This window comes from Colossoma macropomum, unplaced genomic scaffold (assembly GCF_904425465.1).
Source record: "Colossoma macropomum unplaced genomic scaffold, Colossoma_macropomum, whole genome shotgun sequence".
Taxonomy (NCBI): domain Eukaryota; kingdom Metazoa; phylum Chordata; class Actinopteri; order Characiformes; family Serrasalmidae; genus Colossoma; species Colossoma macropomum.
In genome coordinates this window covers 3,534,697-3,559,359 of record NW_023494805.1, presented here as the reverse complement: position 1 = coordinate 3,559,359, position 24,663 = coordinate 3,534,697, and the positions used below count along the sequence as shown (strand labels likewise).

Below are 24,663 nucleotides of genomic sequence, written 5' to 3'. Positions count from 1 at the left end.
TTCTTTTTATTGTCTTAAAATTATATTTTAATGAAGCATTGTACGCCTGAAGGATAGTAGATACACGTCTGTACCCCAAACTGTTAAACACAGAACTCAAACTTTCAAACTGATGGCACACCGTCTCCTTTTCCGTTATATTTTTATACTTTTCTTTCTTTTTTTTTTTGCATTTTGGGAAAAGTTTGGTGCATATTTCCTACCTCACAAACCAAAACGACTAAAGTTTCAGGAATATTTGGAAAAATATCTTTCAAAAAAAGATGGAAGATGGGAAGATATTTCATAGGACAGACCGTCAAACCGGCTGCATTCGAAGGGTCACTCGTTCGATGGAAGGAATGCCACGCCTCGACTCGTTGCTACGCTCTACGCGTTACGGAGAAAAGAAAAGGAACCGCCGCTACTACGGGAGTAAAGACGAAAACGAGAGGATGAGGTCATGGGGCTTTTTTTTTTGCGACCTTGTTTTTGGTGGACGTTACGGTTAGGTCATAGAGCAGTTACACTGTTAGGAGTGAGAACTAGCGTGACAGCCACATGCACAATCAGTGGGACACCACAGCTCTAGTTATCCTAGGTCAAACAAAAGAAAAAAATAAAAAGATTAGCAAGAAACCTTACATGGGGTTCAAGTAGAAGATCACTGTTATCACCTGACTCTGTACTGTCAACTAAAGATCATTCTTATCACCTAACTGACTTTTTTGTCATCAAAATGGATTAACGTTGGAATACACAGACTTCAAACAAATCTAGAATAAATGCCCTCAGATAGAACATCGGTAGGCAGCTCCCCCCATTCTTTTAGTTTTTTTTGGTTGATGGTGCTGACAGAGGGCTGAGGTGAACTCAAACTGAACGAGTATCAAAGGGGGGGGTCGGCTGAGGAGGCCTTTCTCTGGATGCTGCGGGCCCAGGGGTCTGCTGTTCTGATGAAGGCCCTGCTCTTGCTCCTCCTCCTCCGCTGGGTTCACGTGAAAAAAACTGGACGCAGAGGAGGAGAAAGCAAACGGCTGAAGCATTTCAGCTCGGTTCTGCGTTGCCATGCCTCTGTGTTGAGCAGCAAAGTCATATGTTACTGCTTCCTGAAGGAAGAAAGACAGAAAAAAAATAATAAAACATGCATTCATCACTGATTTTTCTTTCCAAATAAAAAATAAGAAAAATAATAATAAAAGTTTACTTATATGGCTTTTTTCATTTTAGTTTAAATAATATCCAAGGTCTTTACACATAAAGATAAGCAAAGCATTATAAAAATACATTTAAGATTTAAATGCACACACTGCAGATTCATACCGGATTACAATCGTGCCACAATTATTACCGTCAGACTGTTAAAACTACACACTCATTTTGTGTTCTTACCTGTGCACTGAGACCCTGAAAACATGGATGAGCAGAGAGTGTTCTGCCACCAGCACTCCTCCGGCTGGCTACTCCTCACACTCTGCTCTCCAAAACTCAACAGGGGAAACTAATGAAAGAAGCAGATAAGAAAAAGGAAGCGTGTATTAGAGAAAGAAACGTTTTCATGTTAGTTTAAAATATGTCTTTGAAGGCTGTGGAAGGCAAAGTGCCTTGCAAACGGATGGATTCCTTTGGATCCCTGCACTTTCAGAAATAAAGGTACTAAACGGTCACTGGGGTGGGACCCTCAAGGGTCCATCTCAGTACCTTCAGTCAGGGAACATAACTGAACCATAATCCACTGAAATGATATGTTCTAAGCTGTACTGACTCCACACACCCCGTCTCGCCTCCAGGCTTTTATTTTACTGTTCTGTTTTAAAACATTCGGTTATGAAAAGGTACAAATACGAACTTTTCACCTGGAGAAACTTATTTAAGGTTCACAATCAGACCTTAAAACCACTGTTGTACCTTTGAGGGAACATTTACACTGTTTGTACCTTCATGAACAAAAAATGTACCTGAACAGAACCTTTATTAATAACAGTGTGTGATATGCCTTCACAAAGCAACATCAAATATATTCAGTATTTTCAGTAAGGATGCTCAATCATAACACAATCATGTCAGCATTGGCAGACAACTGTTCAAAAGAAATGATCTGCACAGGACAAATGTTTACATTTAACCAATAATTCAAACTGATATTTGGTGACGTGTTTATTGTGAACTGGAGGAGCAGAACATTTGGGCAACGCTGGGGCTTGTTTACTGTATTTACAAATATGTACATAAAAAAATGTCAAAATTCCTACACTGGTGCATCCCTATCATCCAGTCAGGCTAAAAAAAAAATTACAATGAACCTCATTCACCAACTTGTTCTTTCAAATTTCTTCTTAAAACCCACTTACGCAGTTTTCAGGAAGATTCTGACTCACCAGTGTTTTCTTATCTGGGATTTGTTCTTAGGTAAGAACAGAATCTACACACACTCAAGAGCACAAAGGTGAGAACCGTTCTGCGCTTTGAGAACACGTCATGAATCTGACGTAGACTTTTTCTTAGGACCTTTCTCAACAACACATTTAAGATCAAACTTAGGAAGATATTGGAGAATGAGGCCCAGTAATCTGTAAACAATAAACAGTGAATAAAATGCACAGTTAATATTAATATTCTGATATATGCTGTACTCACTTGGGATTAGTGGTTAGTGTAGTTTAAGTACTTGTCTGTACAGACATTAGCTGGGTTTCCATTCAAATGTTTTGCTAATATTATGCAAATTAAGTAGTGTTTCCATCCACTACAGTTATGTGAAGAAACTTTATAAGACGTAGGCTGCCATGATTAAGGGTTGCATCAAAACCAGCAAGATGAAGAGATTTAACTCAGTTTTGCCTTAAGTAGAATAATCTTTACAGCCATTTGCCATCTTTCTATGGCCATGTTTGAAGCTCAGAGATGCCTTGCATCTGGGAACGCAAACGCACCAGATAATTCCGGCACAACGTTGTGCAGAGCCATTTTTCAAACAAGCTTTGGATTTCAGAACGTCGAAAGCAACATTCGAAAAACTAATTACCACCTTCGGACCATCTGTAGGGCCAATTGTCTCTTTCTTACAGCTCGATACGTCATTCTTTACGCGAAAAACCCTTTTTCATCACCGTTTTGGCTATAGCAATATTCTAACTGATCCACCTCATCCTGGCGTAAAAACACCCAAATACTGCAAATACTTCAAATTTTGCGCTTTTCCATTCTTTTTCTTTTTTTTGCGTTTTCATTAATCGCAAATAATTGGTGAATGGAAAATTTGCTATTAATGTCTTAAAATGTTATTAATCTGGGTGTGAGGTTGTATGTTCTGGTGCATGTGTATGTCTGGTCGACATGCAGTCTTGGGTTGCCCAACAAAAAAATTTCCCCTAGTGGGACAATAAAGTTAATCTAATCTAATCTATTATAGACCAACTATCCCTATTTCACGTCAACCAGACTCGTCTTTGTGAGGGCCACTGGATTTGCAGGATTAGAAAATCACCTAGAGCAAAACACATTTCAAGGAAGCTTAGAAAAAGAAAGCAGATATAAATGAAGCAGGGGGTTGCATCATACCACCCCAGTGCAGGGTGTGCCCCATCAGTGCTGCAGAGCTTCTAATCATACTAAGGGCAGTCAGATAAACATTTATGACCAATAAGGATACCAATTTTAAAAAGTGGATTCTTATAGCTGATAGCCAATGACTGACAGATACTGTTTTATTTTCTCAATTAATAAGCCAAAAAACATCACTTTCACTTTTAATCCATCATTTAATTTCATCACTTTCAACTCAAACAGCAGAAACTCAAAGCTTTGAATATTATAAACATAGTTTGGGTGAGAACTGCCCAAAAACATTTGTATGTTGGTTTCTGTTTTGTGCACAGGTTCACCAGTTCAGCCTGTATTGCTGTTAAAGTTTTAAAAAAGGGGGTCATTTATATTGGGCTCACAAGTGGCACAACAATCTCAGGTTTTGCCTTATTGCCTATGTCCATGTTTGAGAGGTCGCTGGCAAAAAGTTGCTGATTCTCAGCACATCAGTGCCAACATATTCTCTGGTACTGATAAATCTACGGATTGTCAAGATCGTCAACATATCGTTCAGGCTCCGGTCACACGTGCCAAGAGCTGCGGCTTGATTCAGTGTTCAACTTCATAACATTTTACTAAAGTTTGAAAATCAATAGCTGATAAGATTTCATATGTAGTACAGTACAGTACAGACCAAGTGCCAGTTAATCAGCTACCAGATGTCACATAAATACTGACAGTGATCTAATGAATCATATACATCAGAAGTCAATCAATAATATTCTCTGGTAATGAACTGCATTCAAGACGTGCATCTGTACATACCAACTACTTGGGCAACAAACAAACAGTAATGAAAATCAATGAAATGTGGGTCTATGAAGACCTTTTAAATCAAACAAGATTCCTGTTACAAATAACGCCCCAGCATTATTAACAGCTGGACAGGAAGATGACTACACCTTTGTGCAGTTAACCCGCACGACTACGTGCCTGGTCACAATACATTACGTTGTACCATCATGTGTAGCACTTTAACACCTAGCTCTGTGCTGACCATGCTAAGACAGCGATCACGTGCTGGAGGAGCCAGTCTGATGATGCATTCACATGGCACAGAAAAAACCTACTACACTGGAAAATGACAACTGCTTTGTTGACAAACACACTAATCATTTCTGGATCAAGTCTAACGTCACTTATGACCAATTAAACCATCCTTTGCAGTGCAATATGGTGATGGCAGAAGAGCTGGAATGGTTGTTCTCAGCATTTACTTTTATTAGAGCCCAACTCTAGTGCCAGAGGGCCACAGCAATGCCACTCTTACAACACAGAGGACTGGCCTTCCTGGGTTTTCCCCCCTTTCTCAAATTGTGTGCTTCCTCTGAGCAACTTTGGCTGTGCTCATAGACTGTATTTAAGAAGTACCCCAACTATGCACCACTGTACTGTGACTCTGTACCACAGGTCCCCAACCCTGGTCCTGGAGTACCCCATCCTGCAGATTTTTGTGGTTTCCTGCTCTAAAACACCCAGCACTAGCTCGGACAGGACTTGTTAATTAGCTGATAAGTTAAATCAGGCGTGTTGGGAGCAGGGAAAACACCAAAATGTGCAGGGCAGGGGTACTCCAGGACCAGGGTTGGGAACTACTGCTCTATACTATAACTCACTCAGAAAAGCCCTGCCAACAAAGAATGAACTAAAGTCAAACATACACACAGGACGAGACACTGCAGTGTGATAGGACTGCTGTGAGAAAACAGGTGAATCCGCCCTCCTTTTCAATGTTATTTACATGTTCTCATGAACCTATCCTCTCCACTGTGTCTCGGGGGAATTTAAGGGCCTTTCCATTACTATATTAGCTCAAGTAAACTCTGTTTTAGGTTGCCTTAGAGGGGCGGGGGATCGCGCCAACATAAATATAGAATTCTACAACAGAACGTGCACAGAAAACTACAATCACATGCAATTTCCTTTTCAAACCAAAAAAAGGCATACCGCCCATAAGCCTGAAAAAAAAAGTTAAAAATACTTCACATTTCAAAACCATAACATTCAATTAGTTCTGTTCGAACTGTGTGGGCAACTTCATTACTTTGCTAGCAACCTATGGGCTACACAGTTATAAAAGAAGGATGAGAGACCATAGTTTTCATTCTAAAGCAAGACAAGTTAATGGTTCACAAAGGTCATGTACATTTCATCCTGACTTCTCAAAAAAAGTTGTATTAGTCTTGTTAGTTAGATAATAAGCTCAATGAAGTCTAGCCTAGCTGAAGTCCTACTGAAAAGAAACTGCTCCTCACTGTCATCTTTTCTTGCAAGTGTCCATCTGGGCAGCACAATGCCGAGTGTAAACCATGAGTTTAGCCCCGTTCTTCCTGTTGCAGACAATTTTTTGAGATTTGCAACAAAAAACCCCACCCCAACCTCAGTGCCTCTGATGACTGCTCGTGTTGTACAGCGATTTTCCCAGACACACCAATATTTTCAAACATATCTTAACTTCTCTGAGTGAGCGCCACTACGAGTAGTAGTAGGAGCAGAAATGAGCAGCAGCCAATGAGAACGTGAGAGAAAAATCTCAAATACTAACAGGCAAGCAATCAAAACAAGAAACATTGTGAAGGAGTTACTGTACAAAAAATGTGTGAATATTGACAAAGGCTGCTGCTCACCACCACCACAGCTGGGTTTAGAGCCTCTGAGAGAATTTTCATGGCACCTTCCACCTGTGCTGCCAATGGCCATTCACATTCTGTATGGACTCAGGATATGAAGCAAAGGCTACAGTGAAAGATTACGACAGTCACATGTCTCTCCAGTTGAAGGATCATGTAGCGCTTGAGCCTCGCCTGCAAATGCTTGTGTTGCGCACATTACCATATCATATAGTCAAGTCATATAGTGTCCACTAAGCTTTGAAAACAGAAAAGTCCCAAGGCTGAAGGGTGTTGATTATCTAGATCAGATTTCAGGTGTCACATCAGTATTTTCCCAAACCCCCATCCAAACTCTCCCTGCATTGTTTTGTTTTTGTTTTGTTTCTTCCCCTGCCCTGATACAGCCGATTCAGTTAAAGAGCCTGATAATTAGCTAATGATATGACTTAGATGTGTTAGAGAAGGGAAAGCGCAAAGCTTTGCACAGCCAAGGAGTCTCCAGGACTGCAAAGTGGCAGAGTTGGCCAGCCAAGAAGTAGGCTAATCTGATCAGCGTTAATCCTGCCGGCCGTTAAAAAGCAAGCTTTAGCACCATAACTCTAACTCTCTTTTGTACATGACAGAATTACGATATTGGAAAACTGAGAGATATATCTGATATGAATACATGTGTTGTATTTTTTGCACCACTGATGTGTGATAAAGTGACTCCTATCATGAAAGCGAGTGGTGTGGCCTGGGCAAGATCCAGAATGTTACAAAAGTGTTGGGGAAGAGGAAAGAAAAGTCTGCCTGGATAAAGTGACGCAACTCAGAGCTTAACTCGTTGTTCTGTACCTTGTTTTCCAGCCAATCAGAGGTCAGGAAACAGTTGGAAACTTTTGTAGTGCTCCAAGTGAAAGATTCGAGTAGACTAGCTCATGTTAATCCTTCTTGGTTACGTGTAAAAGTGGTTCAAGTTGAGCTGTCCATGGCCCTCAGCACACACGGAGGATTATGTGCTTTCAATTCACGCATTACAGCAAGTAGTAGAAGCAATCGCTCACATCTTGGTGTCACCCAAAGATTACCATAGATATCAGATTTCTGGCAGATTTTAAGAGAATATCGATGACTAGTTACACTCAGGACTTCTGAAAATTTTGGAACCCCCTAATCTGAGAAGCAACACAAGTGGGGGGAAAAAAAAAGTCTGGTTATCTGCAAACTTGAGGCGGACCCTGATTCATCTTCTACCACAGCGCAATGGATCTGAATCAGAGATTGAGGAAGTGGAAATCAATAGAGTAACAAATACATGAAAGAAATGTGTGAACCTTCAAAAGGTTAATTCAGATTTGCATCATTCTTTTTATCTGCGTTCCAGGTTCTCTGTTTGTTTGACAAGACCAACGGAAGTAAATCATTAACGGCCATCAACTCATGTTCATTCCCCTGAAAACCCCACAATTATCACGGAAATCTTTCTATGAAAGTTTCAGAAATTTGGCATCCGTAGGTATTAACTATGCAGTAACATAGGACCTCATTCACCAACATCTTCAAAGTTTTTCTAAAATTCTATTTGTGAAACGTCCTCAGAAAAACCTCAGATTCATGACGTGTTCTTAAACAGCAGAACTGTTCACACCTTTGTGCTCTTAAGTGTGTGTAGATTCTGTTCTTACCTAAAAACAACAAATCTCAATCTTCATAAAAAATGCTAAGTGGGTTTTAAGAAGAAGTTTCTTCCTAAGAACAGTCGGTGAATGAGGTCCATTCACATTACCAATGGGTCACTCAAACAAACCATTTGCTTACTTACCTCATGCAACTCTTGAACCATATCATACGGTTTTCCGAATTCTAGAATCTGGCTCGTCCCGTCGCACATGCAAGCCTCGCGTTCTGTGCAGGGCTCCTCTTTCTGAAGCGTATCCGCCGGCACTTCGACATGAGCGCTCGCCTCGGACACTGCTGCAGATACGCCTGCAATTTCACAGTCTAAGCAAATCTCCTGTTCTGCAGTTGGCAGGGATATACCCCCGCCTTCCTGTGAATCCAGTGAAGTCTGGGCACTCTTCTCCATGCCAGACTTCTTTAATCTGGGTAAGAATTTACCAGATTCCAGTTCAGACTTCCCATAGTAAGGGCCCTCGCACTCTGCATCCTCCTCCAGGGGTTTAAGATCTGCCTGTGGATCATCAAAGGGGTCTGTCTGACCTGGAATGGGAAGACTCATTTCCTCTTTTTCAGACTCTGCGTCTGACACGCTGCACCAACCTGGAGACAGTTCAGAGGCAGATATGGGCCGAAAGTGCGTCCTCGGGGATATGCGGATGGCCCGATACTGAGTACGGTTGATGCCGTACAACCGTGGACAGAAGGGCTCGTTGTCCGACTCCGAGCACAATATAGACTTCGGCTTAAACCCTGGGCTGAACGAAGCCATGTCCTCAGGTTCAAAGGAGCATTCCACATGCAGGACTTGAGAAAAGGGGTTATTCAGATCCAAGGACGAAAACGGGTAATCCAGTCCTTGCTCCTCTCCACAGTAGCCTCCGCAGGATCCAAGTAAATCTTCATGGAAGATAACAGAAAATCCCTTATTCAGCCCATCTCCTGCCCCTTTGGTTGCCTGATCATTCTGTCCAAAGGACACCAAAGGTCTCCAGAGAGGCTTATGGCCAGGAGCAAAGCAACTGCCTGTGTTCATGAACACATCTGTCCCTGCAATGGTTACCACATCAGAGGAGGCTGCTGCACACTGCAACAAGCTGCCACAAGTGTCACCAGGCGGAACCACAGTCCATTCCTTGTCATTGCTTAGGGTCTTCAGCTCCCCGTATACTCCTCCAAGAATAAACGACGTGCTGTCCTTCTCCGAGGGAACATCCCAAGGTCTAGCAGGTGTTGTATAATCCCCTCCATCTATCTTGGAGACTTTATTTTTGGCCAGTCCTTGGTCCTCTTTCTGACTCTCCCACAGGTGGTACTCTGAACGCTGCACAGCCTTCTTCTGGACAGGTTCGCCCTTCACCTCAACATCGAGACAGCAGCACTGGTAGCTGGGCGTCTCCTCTGAAAACAAGTTCTCACTTGCTTTCTCCACTCCAAGTGCTAACACACAATCTCTGTCTCCAATAGCCATCCAAATGTCTTTTATTATTCCTGAGCTGTAATCATCACTTTGTTGGTTTGCATCATCTGAAAACAAAGCAGTGTTGTACTGTTTGCTCTCATCCTGCTCTAATGCTATTCCACAAACAGACTCCAGTTTAGACACCTTGTTGAAGGTCTGGTTGGACACTGTGCCTACACTCATTTCGTCTTGCTGGTGACTTGGGTTCTCCTGCAAAAAATCAAGAATTTCTTCCTCCAGATATGAAGCTGGGATTGGAGGAATTATGCAGCTGACCTCCTCGCTGCCAAACTGAGCCAACTCATCCACCTGAGCACCAATTTGCTCGCTGTCTGAGCGCGTCTCCTCCGAGTGGGACCATGGACTACAGGTCCTTGTCGACAGGTTAGAGCAGTGTTCAGTTTCATCAAAGGCACTGTTTTTGGTCCAAATTAGCAAACGGGACTGTTTGTTTCCAAGGGGATCTAGACAGCTACTTAAATCTACATCGTCACGACTCGGTGTAAGCGAGTCACAGGGAAAGGGGAAAGCAGAGCTATCGCACTGCAATTCAAAGAGCGAGAAGCAGGAGTTTAGGGCAGACGTGCTTCCACTGGCTTCTTGAAGGTGAGGTTCCCCGAGAGCCCCAGGAAGCCTGTTAATGTTAAATGGCACACTGCCCAACACTGGGGAGAGTCTACCTGGAGAGTCACCTGCACAGCTTTCTCCTTCCAAATCCTCAGAACTAGAAGATGAGCAGCACTCCCACACATGAGCTATGTTTTTCATATCTTGCGTGAGGGTCACGTCAGCTCCCAAAGCTCCCAGAGAATCCACCGTTATTGCACTTTCCCCTTGCAGCTCAAGGCCATCTAAAACTATGTGACACCCTGTTTCAATGTCTCTCGGCTCGCTGCTCTTTTGCCGAATCATGTTTAAGATTCGGCTCTCTTGTACTGCATCTGAGGCACTAGGATCCAATATGGATTGATATATATCAACTTCATAGAAGTGAGTGAATTCAGACAGATGCTCGTCATCTAAATCTTGACCATCCTCAGGAGGAGGGCAGCTTGAGGTCCCGTTCAGTTCAGTGGCCTCCTCATTTCCTTCACCAGACACTTCAACGAAGTGCCCATCCACAAATGTACCTGCTGCAAGGTATGCCCTTTGAAAAAAAGAGTTGGCGATGCAGATCCCTTGCACCCTCTCTGACAGATAGTCCATATCAGTGGACGAAGCCAGGTCACTGGGGGAGTCTGGTTTGCTTCGGTACTTTGTCTCAAGTTTACTCTGGCTGAAGGGGACGAAATACTCGGAGATGGGCTCAGTGTACCAAAGGGGTTCTTCCATATATTCCTTATTGTTACTAGCCTCACCTCCAGACTCCTTCGCCTCAGCCCAGGTGGGATCTTTCCGAATCTCCCTTAATGGCCTCTTGCCTTTTTTCATGTAGTGCTGCTGTTGCTTTGAAGAGCCTTCGGTGGCACTGCAACTGCTACCTGTGTTTCTACGCTCTTCTTTGTCAATAGCCTTAAGGGCCAGCTTAACTTGCCCACTGTTGCGCCCCTTTTTGCTTCTGCTGCCAACCTCACGAGACTTGTGTCTGATCCGGACTCCTTTGCTATTAGACGTTTTTGCATCACCTTGGTTACCACTGGAGCTTGAGCCACCCTCACTGGAGCCAGAGGACCAGGATCGGGGACGGTGCCCCAAATCAGATCGGTTTCTGGCCTGCCTCTTGTTCTGGGAAGCAGCCTGATCATCAGACACCCCACTTGCACCCCCATGGTATCGGTTCTCCTTTTCTTTCTTGCTGCGCCGCTGCTGGGCCTTCTCATTAGCTGTGGTGGTACTCAATGCATCAGGCGTTTTGTCCTTGAAGACTTCACCTTCACTGGTGCAGTCTTTTGGGGAGGATGTGTCTGTGCTTGTCTGAGGGGCAGCAGATGAGGATGAGCTGGAATATGTGCATGCTTTAGCCTTGTTCCACACTGTCATTATCTCTTGAAGACAAACAGGTTTTTCTGAGAGTGGTGGAAAGGCTTCATAGTACCTTTGAAAAGAAATAAACAAAACGCTAGAGGTTGTATGATCCATAAATATATTTCATTTAAATGAAGTATTTATAAACACTGCAGATTCAATATAGCTAATACGGAAATTACACAGAGCCAGCTCATAAAACAGATTAAAGAAATCCCTTACATTTCCACCTGGTCTTTAGAGGATGGTGATTCAGCTAATTCAGGAGACCGAGATTCATCAGACTTCTTAGTTGCTTGCTTTTCCTTTTCTGTAAGACAATCACAGAAGCATAGTTAAGCAAGGTTTCTGATGCACAACACAGCCCCTGTTAATTATTAGGCCATACTGCAAGCGGAGGAGAAAGAGCAACAAACCTTTTTGTTTATTCTGAATGTCCTTCAGTTTGGAGCAAAGCTCCTCAACCAAGCTTTCGATTCCAGAGTTCTGAGAAAGAAAATTCATAAAATAACACATCAGCAAATTTTGTTCAGTGTAAGTTAGCACAAACCCAAAAAGATATCACTTGACTTAAGTGTAAAAGAGAAGTCTGTAACAGGCAAGACTGAAGAGCCATGAGCTGTTATTAAAAGCAAGAGCATGCTCACCCATGCCCTGTGTTAATTTTAGATACAAGAAAGCTAAAGATAAAAATATAGGCCTGTCAATATAACACAGAAAACACTGCATACAGCAGTGTGTACAACAGGCAACACAATTTTGTCCTTTAGAAAAAAGTTTTACAATCCCAGTAAAGTGAACTGTGCTGTAAATGAGCCCTGTTTAAAGCTAGTCTATTTTGGGACAATCGTGTCAAACTCACAAACTGTGTTAGACACATACCAAATGAGACCATTCAACACCTCTAGAAGCTTCTAAACAAAAGCAGCTGAAGTTTCGTTAGTAAACAGACATTTCTTACCATGCCAGTAAGAAAAGTTTCTTCTGTGGCCCTTTGCTGGTTCATTAATCATCGTGATGATATTGAGCAGCTGACAAGAAGTATGTGTGACTATGCACTGAAACTGAGCAGTGAAAAAGTCCCAGGAGGACTTCTTCGTATTTTCCTTCTCAAGTCTCAGGCCCTCCCCTTAATGCTACTGTTGCCATCCCAACCCATGAACAATGCTTTCATCAGAACTAGCCTGAATAAAACAAACCACTACTGTTAACTTACTAACATCTCAATGATCAGTTAATAATATACAAAAGTAAGCCTAGGCAAAAAGATATAATTTATCCTGCTAATGATAAAATGTCAATATGCTTTTCTGAGCATATTATGGATATTATCAGCACTTGAACATGGACCAACTGCATGTTTTATTGCACAGAGAGCAAAATTAATCCTGTTTAATTTTAGTGCAGCTCAGTGAGTAAAACACTGAATAAAAGTTATTGTAAGCCAACTCAAGCTGTCCTCCACAATTAGAAAAACAAGTTTTCCTGCCTCTCTGCACTTTTAGAAGTAATTTTAAACCATATATGTTTTTTTTTTCATACTGGAAGGATAAGTGACTAAACATCCCTACTTTCTAAAACACTCTTTTAAAGTACACTGTCAACATCACCATAACTCTCTAACAAATGTTCCAGATACGTTTATTGCTTCATTACCTTTACATGCACAACTTGACTATTGATGGAATTAACAAATTAAGCTACCGATATTGCTTCACAGAATTTGAATGGACATAAGAGGAACCGCTTATGGTATATTATTTAATGGCCCTTGGTGTTACAAGGCATATTTATATGTATGAGTTGCAACGCTGGACTAAGAATGGGGGAAAACTTCATGCAAACTAGGAGTCACTTTAAAGCCAACAGCTAACAGGAAAGTGAACCATGTTTTGGTCAAGGAGCAGAAACTCTTACTTCGTCTGAGGCAGAACGCAGGCATTGTACAGCGGCTTGCTTCTTCATCTCCTCCAGACTAAGGTCCGTCCCGCCCTTCCTCCTGCTCTTCCCCCATTTCTTCCCTGCTCCCTTTTCCCAACCCAGGAAGATGTCGTTCTCCTGCGCAGACACATTCAGAAATGTCAAGGTCTCTTCAATCACACTGTCGATTTGATAAGAACTAACAAAATAAACTTTAAGACGGAAATTTACAGTGTAGCAGCAGTTTGCACAGCTAATTATCATTCTTCTGATCAGCTCTGAGAATTGCTAGTGACAAAAGTGAGCCACAAACAGTGTAACAAAGATCCTCAATCTTGGTTCTTCTCTAGACGCTCCAGTAGCATTAAGCCACCTAGCAGCATGACAAAGCGCTCTTTTGTATTCTCTTAAAACCGCTGATAACTAGACATGAAGCCAAGAAGACTTTAAGAGGCATGTGAATCTTCTAGGTTCCACAAAACTGTCAATATTTCTTTCTGTTGGTGTCATTAGTTTGTGTACAACATAATGTGTAAACTTAATGAAGATACAGCAAAGCAGCACCACTCCAGTGGCAAAGATCTTCTTGTAAGCTGCTACTCTTGGTAAGATGGTAAGATCTTCCTGTAAGCTGCTACCCTTTTTGCTGCAGCCTAAGCTAATCTCACACCATCTTCAAAGTGCACACAGCGAGATACATCAGTGCATTAAATTCGTCTGAGCTGAGCAGAGTTCACAAACTGTTGAGGTATGTTGTGGAACAGTTAGTGACTCTTCAAGACACCAACGAACATAAAACCACAAATGTATGAATACATGAATAAACGTCAGGTGTTGATCACAGTGTAGAACCACTGACAGAAATGGAAACTAAAATGGGTCTTATTAATATTATTAAAACTTATTAATAACTTTTCTCTGCCTTCTGTAGAGGACTGTGTCAATTACTGATATTTGTGGAGGCAAAGATCATTAGAATGGTATACAAGTTTACAGATGGCCAATTCAGTGAGACGGCAAATACCAGTCAACATCGTTTTATTTTTGTCGCTAATGATGTTGACTGGTATTTGCAGTCTAACTGAATTGGGAGTCTGTCTGTAAACTTTTCACACTGTAGATCAGGGCCGTCAAACTCAACCAGTAAAAGGGCCATATTAAAAAAATCTCATCAAACCTGTGGGCCAAAGAAAAAAAAAGTGTTTTATCTCATCTTTAATTAATGTTGTGCTGTAACTCGAACTGGCTATTGTTTATTCAAAATATGCAAAAAAACTTCAGCAGTAAAATACAGACACTTGTAGTAGACCTTGAAATTTTACATGAATACTTGAAATATTCTAAATGTAAATGTCCTCAGGAGCTCAGTCTTTTAAGCCTTTCCTATTTGCTTGAACTAAACACCTGGCATCTTTTCTTTGCTGCAAGTTCACTAAAACTTGGGCTCGTGTTCTGAGCTGCTGAGCTGACGTTAAGTGTTTATACCGGTTGAACTGCAGCTGAAATGCATTTGGGTGATATGACTGGTGTAGAATTGTGGTGCAACTGCTGTCCCATAGTTTGTTTGTGGGGTAGGACAGTCAAAGCGCACATTATGTTGCAGTGCATGCTGGGGACTGTAGTGCAGCGCACTGTGAAACGGGCTAATATTAATAGTAAATTAAAAAACTGTTGTGGGCCAGACAGGATTGTGTGGCAGGCCTGATCTGGCCTGCGGACCTCGTGTTTCACACATGGGCTGTAGAAGAAGAGCCACTGTAAGTTTTCCCAAAAGGAAACAGTTAATTTTTCTAGAGTAGTGTATAGTTTTCCTCCAGTTCACTTCCACAAGGCACTGGATGAGACAGCCAACAGAGCAAAGTAATATTCTCCAAAATCTGTGTTGTTGTTTGCATCTCATGATAAGACAAGGCAAAGTGCTTAACTTAATAAAAATGTGATTTTATAACTCATTTTGGACAGTTTCTCATCTATTCTCTATTCTCATCTAGAATAGACAGCACTATACTTAATGGGCTAATTTGTAAATAATTTTATGCCAAAAAAAATGTAAAGTCATGTGGCCACTTGCATAAAACAGTCTCTATCCCAAGTTACAAATTAAATGTGCTAAATTAAAAGACGTACATTTAAAATTTGCAACAGTCAAAATGTGCTGACCTAAAATTAAACTTAGGGTTAGGAATTATTTTGAGTTTTCACTTAAAGCATGTTTCCTGAAGAGATTTTATGAAGCTCATTTAAGGTCTTAAGGCCAAAATTCACTTAATACATTTTATGCAAGTGACCACTGAAACCTCCATACCTGGTCCTGCAGGTCATAGTCGTAGCTGTCATGCAGCAGGAGGCTGAGGACGTATCGGGTGTAGATCATCGCGTCTATGCCACATTTCTCCAGCTCCTGGCCCAGCCAGCTCTGCACTGGGCCCAGAGACTGCAGCAGGGACATCTCCGAGGGGGGCAGCGAACCCAGCACGGGGTAGGGCCGCAATACGCTCTCAGGGGGGGCAGGACCGGACGACTCTCCGCTGACTGGACGCATGGAACTCTAGGTGGGAGCCATTCTTAAGTGCAAGGGCATTCTCTCGGGTAGGTTCGAGAGGGGGCGGATGGAAGCCTGAAGGGGAGAGGACTCACTCCAGTTGGACGGACAAGGGGAGGCCTACATGAAGGTGCATGTAGAATTTTTTTGTATTATGTTTTTATGATATTAGCAAGGAGAGGTGCTCTAATCTTCAGGCATGGTTAGGACAGCTGGTAGCTGGCAGCTTACAGGAGAACACAGAGCGTGCTCTGTTTCAATCAGAGACCCTCATGTTGGAGGACAGCTGGCTCCAGGAATCACCTGACAGAAAGAAAAACACAGATAAAATGCACACGTTTATAACTGTTCAGTGCACATACAAGTCCAATCTATGGTATAAGAGCAGAAGCCAATATTCTACCCATAATCCCACTGTTTCAGAGCTCCAGAGTTTGAGGACTGTAGCACTGAAAGAAGAGTTGTGCAAAGAACTGAACAAATTCCAGTGTCAGGCCAACAAGCATTGATCTTGAAGAGCTAAAAGATGATTGATCATATTAGGGATTTTGTTCTGCCATTTGCTTAGCTTGGGTTTACACTGATTTGGCTACACCGGCCACTTCAGGCGTTTAACATTCAGCTGCAGTGTAATTTAAATGCGATTTCTCTGTCAAAACAAGCTAGTTTACTTAACCTGGCAGCAAACCAGAGTCAGAATCAGCTCAGATACAACTGCAAAATAATGACACACATTGCAATTTACTATTTACAATTTAGCAAGTATTACATTTTATCACCATCTCTTACAATATTACACAATATCCAGTTACATTACGTAATATACTGTTTGTAAATTCTGGAATTTCACCTCATACTATCAAACACAAATCACACAATAGATTATACAGTCGGATTGGCTCAGCTATGTTTGAAGCTATTCAATTTTGTATTTATGTATTTAAAAAGCTTTATGTTGCTTAGCCTACTGTCAGCAAACTACATGCTCGGCGAAATAATTGTGTATTAAAATTATTATTGGATAGGTATTATAAAACGGATAGTTCCGGGCCTAAAATCTCATTGGCTCGGCGGCGTTCGAAGCCGTTGTAACATACAAGATATACACGCACCCATGAGCACCTCACTACAACTGAACTCTGCATAACTGCGCCACATCACAAAAAAATCCTTTGCTGTTACTGGAATAACCACTGACTCTAAAATGCTGCTTGCATGAACCACTGAGTATACTGATGAAGTAAGAACCTGTTTTTTGTTTAAACTGACAACTTATTTTACTAGAACTAGGCTGGTCGGCTAACTAACAGGCTAAAAGATAGCTAACATGCTAAACAACTCCATCATTAGTATCACAGGCTTGAATTAAAGTACTCACGTTATGATTAACTGTAAAACCGCAGCATAAAAGTCTAAAGAATATCACTTGACTGGATTACACACTTCAAATGTCTGCGTTTCAGTCAGAAGTCACGTCAAACCCAGGCCGAGTCTCAAACGGCTCTGTACCCCCTAAATAGTGCTAGCTATGTGTGCTATTTGTTGAGCATGGATGTGGCTGAATCCCACATGAGAATTTTTTAGCTATTTTCTGCTCTGTTGGGCTGCAGGATCCACTATGTAAATTCCTATGTAGTGCACAATGTAGGGATCAGGGAGCCATTTGAGATTCAGGCCCATTGTTGGACGAAGGCGCTTTGGATTGGTACTAAATAAGACTCGAGGTGGCAATTTGGTGAAAGTACTTATAAAGCGAAGGTTTTTGCCCTAAACAGTGCTGTGTTATCATATGTTCACTGTTACATGACAAAAAGCTAAAACGTTCATGAAATGACTGCAGTGTACAGTGATGGGAGACGGTCTTCTCCTCGTTCAGCAGTCCATGATTGCTTGGCAACGCTACTATTCTCTAAAGAACTACATTTCTTGGCGAAATATACTTGTTTGTCAATTATTAATAATAATAACTAATTATTTTCCTGAAAAATTGTCTATTTTGTCATATTTTATGTTGGTCGACATTTTCTATAAGCAATAAACCACTTGAAGCTGTGCTTTACAGCGATTTTATCACAGGGAAGGGAGTTTTAGGCACTCTGCTTCACCCTTCCCCATGATAAAATCGCAGTAACGCACGGCCTCTCATGGCTTATTGCTTTATTGAACGCTGGTGTATTATAGATCATATATGGCAATATGACAATATTTTCTGAACATATTGTATCATCAGTACTTGTAGACACTGACCAACTGCACATTCCATTATAAAGAGAGTAAAATTAGTCCCATTTAACTGGATTTAGTGCCAAATATTGAATAAAAATCAACGTATTCCCAGTTTTAGATAGTATTTTTTAAATGTTGCACTACTGGCTCCAAAAAATGAAAATTTCTTTAAGTAAAACAATATTACTTTTGCTATATCGCCCACCTCTAGAGGGAAGTTCATTTGAGTGAGGAGAGTATTGTTTACTAGCTGTTGTTAAGACGCGAGTTATCCTGATCCTCGTTAGTTGTGTACTCGAGTTAGTTTCACTTTCACAGACGTGGTTAGTTTGCGGCTGCAGCGAGTTATACCTTCGTAGCCTGCTGTGGTTAGCACTCTATTTACGTTTGTAGAGCTGTTTTGTGTTGGATGTTGTCAGTGTGAAGTGTGTGATATGTGGTCCATGTTGGTGAACAGCTTTGTTGTTAAACAGCACCTCAGAGTGAACGCTCTCCTATCGCAATGTATGCATCACTTGTGCATTGAATTAAAAAAATAAAAATGCATTTAAAAAATGCCATTATCATTCTCCCCAACCTCATTCATTCTCTATTACAGTAAAAATAAAATAACTAGGGTAACATTTGGTAAAAAAATGTCTGATGTACATCTGGTGTTTTTTCCGCCACCTTATCATATCTTGTTGTGACACTTGTATTGTGATACATCATACTGTGAACTTGCTGACAGTGTGGAGCCTTGGTTACAAGTGAAAAGCACTGTAGGAAAGTGTTTTGTGCATGTTTTCAGTGGCATGCCGCTCAAGCTTAGTGGCAAAATATATACTTGAAGTGTAAACTTTGCTATTTGAGCTTCATTTTGATGAAAGGTGGCTAGTTTAACCAAACTCGAAAAGCTCTACTGTAGATCATAAAAGTGACTAAAGGTTCCCATTTTGTGCTGTTAACTGTGCCTCACCGACAAAGGCTGTGGATAACAAAGGTGACACCCGATTCATTTAAATATGCCTGGATCCGCTCCGATCCTGATCTGCTGGACTGAACCGAGACACCTTTACTTCACACTCAAGCAAGAATCACAAAAAAGATTTAAAAATAAATATATCAACACTGTGCCAATTATGTAACTCCAAAGGCTGTATAGAAAAATTATGCCCTAGGCTTTAATTCCTTCCGCACCCTGAGGAACCATCTGTTACATTCCGCAGGACTAGGGGCCAATCTCATTTCACCACTCGCCCCCATCGCTTAGCCCCACCACTCCGATTTGCATGTTCACGTCTAGGAGTAAAAAAATTATGATAACCATTGGATTACCTTAGTTTAATGTTGTTTCATTGTATTATGGTGATTTTCTTCATAACAAGCATAAAAAGCACGTAGTAGTCTTTTAGCTAACTAGTTGTAAGTAGGAACTTCCGAGGAGGACTTGAAGGCAGCATTACATTCTGGCGCCATTTAAGATGGAACAGAAAACTGGAACAAGAAGCTGGTGAATATCTGACTTCAGCTTCATATCACTGAAGAATTAGGGGTGGGTGCCCCCCTCTTTAAAGGCATATAATTCCCTAAATGTAACTAAAGCCCAGCAGTGAGGAGCTGAACTTTACCCTCCTCTGCTGTCACTGCAGACTGGCAGGGTCGCCCTACAGAGCAGCGCTGGTAGCTGTTAATGAAGTAATGCTTTTTTTATTTGAGGGTCCCATTTTGTAAGGAAGATTTCAACCACTACCCTGTAACTCAGTTCCAAAGGGCAAGGTGACCCTCTAAAACAAGGGGTAGGGGTGAAAATAAGAAATGGGATTGGGCCTAGAAGTGCAAACGTGACTTATCAGAGCTATATTGACAGTGAGATGGCCATCATTCCCTCACAATGGGGCCACGACCAACAGGCCTCTTTTGCACTCCTGAGTGAGACTCCAGTGTTATCCTGCACAGGAAGATAAACCCCAGGAGGCAGCCTGTGTGTCACAAAGCACGTTCAATACATTTTATCAAGGCAGCTTGTTTTGTGAAGCTAAGCATTCTGACATGGTCAGGCTTAATCAGCATCACAGAGGAGGTTTGCAACACTAAAACAAATGATCTAGTGTTAAATCTTTTACCTTTAGATTTTTATCTATTTTGTCTTTAATACTCAGTTTTGTATATGGTTTGACTTGCGTATCTTAAGACCTGTAACGGAAAACACCGTGACTTGGTTTGGTCTTGTTTTGCATCACCAAATTTGCATTTCTTTTTCAATGTGCTGTTCTTAGCAGTCATTCGTTTTAAGCAGCAGCATAAAGATTACATTCTCAATATAAATGTGTTCCATACAGTATTTAAAATACCTTCCAGCCTCCAGGAACCGTCCTATGAGGGTTCTATATAGCACCAAAATGGGTTCTGCTACGGTTATGATGTCAAGATTGTAATGACAGCAGAACCCCTTTTGATGCTACACAGAACCATTTTCAAAATGGTTTTCTATAGAACCTTATACAACATCCTCCACCAATCTGCAACCATTTCACCATGCAAAGAACCATTTAAGCACACAAATGGCTCTATAGTTCTATACAGAACTATTATCATTACCAAAGAACCCTTGAAGAACCATCTTTTTTAAGTGTGTATTATAATAAATACATTATACACACACATCACTACAACACGATTTTCTGAGCATATCATGGATATTGTCAGGACTTGAAGAACCGGTGTTCTTCTGCATGTTTTATTACAAAGAGAGCATCATTTTAATATAACTTGGTGCAGCCATAAACAAAATTAATGGTAAATACAGTTTATCATATTTTTAATTGTGGCACTACTGGGGCTTTTTGTCAGTACCAATTTGCCAACCAAGACATCATGATATTTATCATGTTTTGTGAAAACATCTCCAAGAATCATGATATTCTATTTTTTACCATATTGCCCACCTCTACTCCTGAACCCGATCGTCTGAGTCATAATGTGCTACATGCAGCATGTAGTCAACTGAACTGTAACTCAGTTTAAAGCAGCACTATGTAATATTATAAACTAAAAGGAGCAAAATAACAGTAAAAAAAAGTATATAATATAATTAAAAAAAAACAAAAAAAAACACCACAACACTAAAATATGGTCAGCTTGCGCTGCTGAGTTGCCCTGCAAAGCCTGAAAAAATTATTTGAAAGTCAGAGGCATCGGGTCGGGAGTTTCATACCACGTTGTACGCCTTTACATATTAACGTCACACACAAATCATCTCAAAATCTACATTATACTGGTGAAGATATGGTGATGACTGCAGATAATTCACTCACATTCTCAGAAGACACGTCCTTCACCAAGTTTTGAGTTCTCCTTGAATTTTCTTTCAACGCTCTAGCAAGTCAGATTCATCCGCTTGTGGGGGTCCAAAGCACAACCCACAATACAAAATGTTCTTCCGCACATTGCGTGCGATTACACGTTTCCACCAGAGAGGTCTCCGAATCCCCAAAACCTACATAGTGTTGCTTTAAATTACATGAGAATAAAATGTTTCATGTTTTACTTGCATCTTTTTGCAGCCAAATGTATCCAATTTTTATAAACAGCTAATTTTAAAGCTAATTTTGAGTGGCTTTTAACAAAAAAATTGGAGCAATATCGACATTAGCCAATACCCAAGTTTCAGTATCAGTATCAGAAAAGAAAGTGGTATGTACACAACATATAGACTAATTGTACTGCACACATGCATTGTACACAGCACCAATATTTCCAATCTGCCAATGAATCATGGCCACTTCTTTACACTGCAAGATTACATGCTATGCTTTCAGAACAGGGACACATCTCTTTTTGGTGAAAAAGATAAACTTCTGTACACTACGGGAAGAGTTCAGTTATTTTAAAAACCACTAGGTTTTAGATTAGGGCTGGGCAATATGACAATACATATCGTTATCATGATAAATTCTGTCGAAATACAATATGCTTTTCTGGACATATTGTGTTTATCAGTGCTTGAACACTGACCAACTGTGCGTTTGATTAAAGAGAGCAAAATTAGTCCAGTTTAACTAGATTTAGTGCCATTCAGTATGCCAAATATTTAACAAACATAACTGTTTTCACAGTTTTTAATATGTTTTTAAAATGTAGCACTATACTGGTTCTTTTTTTCTCTGTTCCAACTGATCCAATGTCCAAAAAATGAATATTGTGTATCATGAAAGGTACTGCAACATTACATTTTGCCATATCGCCCAGCTCTAATGTCAACCCCCCCCATAATCAACATCATCTCATAAACTAATGACTTGTCTACATACAAAACAGACTAATTGTTTAAGACCTGATTAAACACATGCACTGTACACGCCACCAATATTTCCAATATGTCAATAAAACATGGCTATTTTTACATTGCAAGATAACAATACCGCTGTTGTTGGAAGAAAATATTGTATCTCCAAAAATAACAACAGGAAAAGGGAAAAAAAACTACTTTACGTTTAATGCAAGTCAATGGAATCAGACTTTTTCCCAAGTAATTTTGGATCACTTCTTTTGGTCCATTCAGCAAGAAATTTACAGACAATGTAAAGGGTGAATTATGTCGAAAACTGAAAAGCGTCAAAAACGGAGGTTTTCTTCCAACAACAGCGATATGCTATGCTTTCACTACAAGCACGTATGGGGGTGTGGGTCTCTTTTTGGTAAAAAAAAAAAGATACTCTTCTCCAGTGTACAGAATTTCAGTTATTCTTTAAACCTTTGATTTTAGATGTGGTGTGGGAAAAACGAGGTGATCACGTAGAGAAGAAACATTCCTGAACTGCGATAACGTCCAACCAGTTTTTTCACTTACAGTAGACAAACCAGAACTACATACCTAAACATACCTAAAACACAGAACAAAAAAAATTGGTTTTGAGTGCGGCAGCCAAAGTACAGCCTATTTCCCGATACAGAAGTATGCATTTCCCCATACCAAAGTATCTATTTCCCCTAGTGCTCCTGTCCGGCAGCCCTGAACAGGAGAGCTGTTTAGCTGTCACTGGTGGGCGTGCCTGTCACTCGGTGAGGCGGACACGTTTTGGGTAAAGCTCACAGACACCAGCAAAGCCTGATAAGGAACTTTACTGTCAGAGCAATGCGCCAAAGGGAACTGCCCGGTCATCTGTCTCGTTTTAGTTTCATTTTCAATGTGCAAATAAAAGCAGCTGATATTTGTGGTCACTTGCAACGCACCCACCGACAACCAACACATTTTACCAGCTTTGCAGTCTTCAGATTAACATCGGGAGCGAAAAAAGCAAACTGTAACCAGCCATTCGTAAACCGCAGTCATAAATAAATAAATAAAATCATACAGTGAGGCCCTGTGCCCTTGTAGCATGCGTGTGTGCGTCCTTTCATACTGTTGAATTGTACGTGCATTCACACCAACCTCGCAGCCGGTAGTAGCCATTACAGTCCTGGGTTATTTATAGATTAACTCGTGTTAGTGCAGCTCTGACACTATTCAGGCTTTTCAGGCACTCATATGAAGCCTCTGGAAACGTCAAACCCACCTACTGTACAGGTTAAACAGGAAAATATATCGTTCTTGACGTGAATCCTTGTTTACGTTGAGCCAAATGACAGCTAAGGAGGTCTGGCGTAGTTGTATTTAGCGCCCAGCTCATCCAGATGAGCCAACCCTTTGGGAATCGTCCACAAAACCTAAGATGAGTGAACGTTTGCACATGTTTCTGGGCTCTATTTTTTTCTGGGATGAGCAAAGTAGGCTATAGATAGATAAATAAACCGGCCAGGTGATCAGCTAAGCGTTTAGATCACAGACAACATATTAAAATAATCAGAAAAGCAAATTAAACTTGACAGGTTCTTTCTCAAAACTGCTGCAATGGCAACATCCACAGTGCGCACAAATACACAGAATGTAGGTTATGTCAATGTTACAGTGAGCCGGCTACCCGCTAAGCCAAGCTAGGGTCTGTTTCAGTTCGCGTTTAAGAAGCTGGCCAATGTGTAAGAGTATGATTGTACAGTAAAGGGACCGAGATTGCGATATATTAAGCAGAAATCCGACTGTCACCGCCGCTGGAAGTTCATTTTTATCATTTATTTTGATTCTGAATTCAGCGTTAGCGCTAACGTAGCGTCAGCTCCCTCTTCGCCAAGCTTCTTGTTCGAATTTCACCGGTCCACCTTAAAGAGCGCGGCAGCTACATTCTGGCGCCGAAGCGTCAGAACGTAACTGCCACACCATTTAAGGTGGAACGGGACAATTCGAACAAGACGCTGGAGAAGGGTCGAAGGCCTGCTAATCCCTCAATACACCGCCTAATCCACCTCCAGTCCGTCATTTATTCCCAACAAAAGTCGCCCACGGTCACAACCAACAGCACAAAACGGCAAAATTAACCCCCGTCTGTAACATTTATGGAGTTTAACGGCCTTTAGCTGGAGGTCGCTGTCCGCTAGTTAACATCCGGGTACCGTAGCCGACCGCCGTTAGCTTAGCTCAGCTAGCGCCGTCGTATTGCACAGACGTTTAAAAATCTGCCAAAGCGGGACACAAACCGCGCTTCTGACACAAACCGAAGACCGCGGTCGAGAAACAAGCAGCCGCAGGACCGAGAAAGCGGACAATAATCTGTAATGAAAGTGTTATTTTTTACCTGCCGTTAAAAGGAGCAGAAGCGGTAACTTCTCTCCCGCTGCGCGCCTCTCACTCCGCCGTC

General features: G+C 41.3%; 1 protein-coding gene across 1 annotated transcript; it reads right to left on the bottom strand.

The window, feature by feature from the left end:
* Positions 1 to 239: 239 nt before the first annotated feature.
* Positions 240 to 24,663, bottom strand: kiaa0232 (KIAA0232 ortholog). Its single transcript, XM_036596172.1, has 8 exons — positions 24,601 to 24,663; positions 15,488 to 16,027; positions 13,180 to 13,320; positions 11,679 to 11,748; positions 11,485 to 11,572; positions 7,981 to 11,332; positions 1,372 to 1,480; positions 240 to 1,088 (listed from the first exon to the last, which is right to left on the bottom strand). The coding sequence occupies exons 2-8, from the start codon at positions 15,722 to 15,724 to the stop codon at positions 1,072 to 1,074; spliced, it is 4,014 nt and encodes a 1,337-aa protein (XP_036452065.1). The 5' UTR covers positions 15,725 to 16,027; positions 24,601 to 24,663; the 3' UTR covers positions 240 to 1,071.

What these genes read in the sequence shown, in the direction of transcription:
- kiaa0232 (XM_036596172.1), bottom strand. Translation starts at nt 15,724, where the DNA reads ATGCGTCCAGTCAGCGGAGAGTCGTCCGGTCCTGCCCCCCCTGAGAGC. An exon ending in TGCGTTCTGCCTCAGACGAA is followed by an intron (nt 11,749 to 13,179) that starts GTAAGAGTTTCT and finishes TTTCTTTCTCAG; the next exon opens with AACTCTGGAATCGAAAGCTT. An exon ending in TGGTTCAAGAGTTGCATGAG is followed by an intron (nt 1,481 to 7,980) that starts GTAAGTAAGCAA and finishes TTCTTTCATTAG; the next exon opens with TTTCCCCTGTTGAGTTTTGG.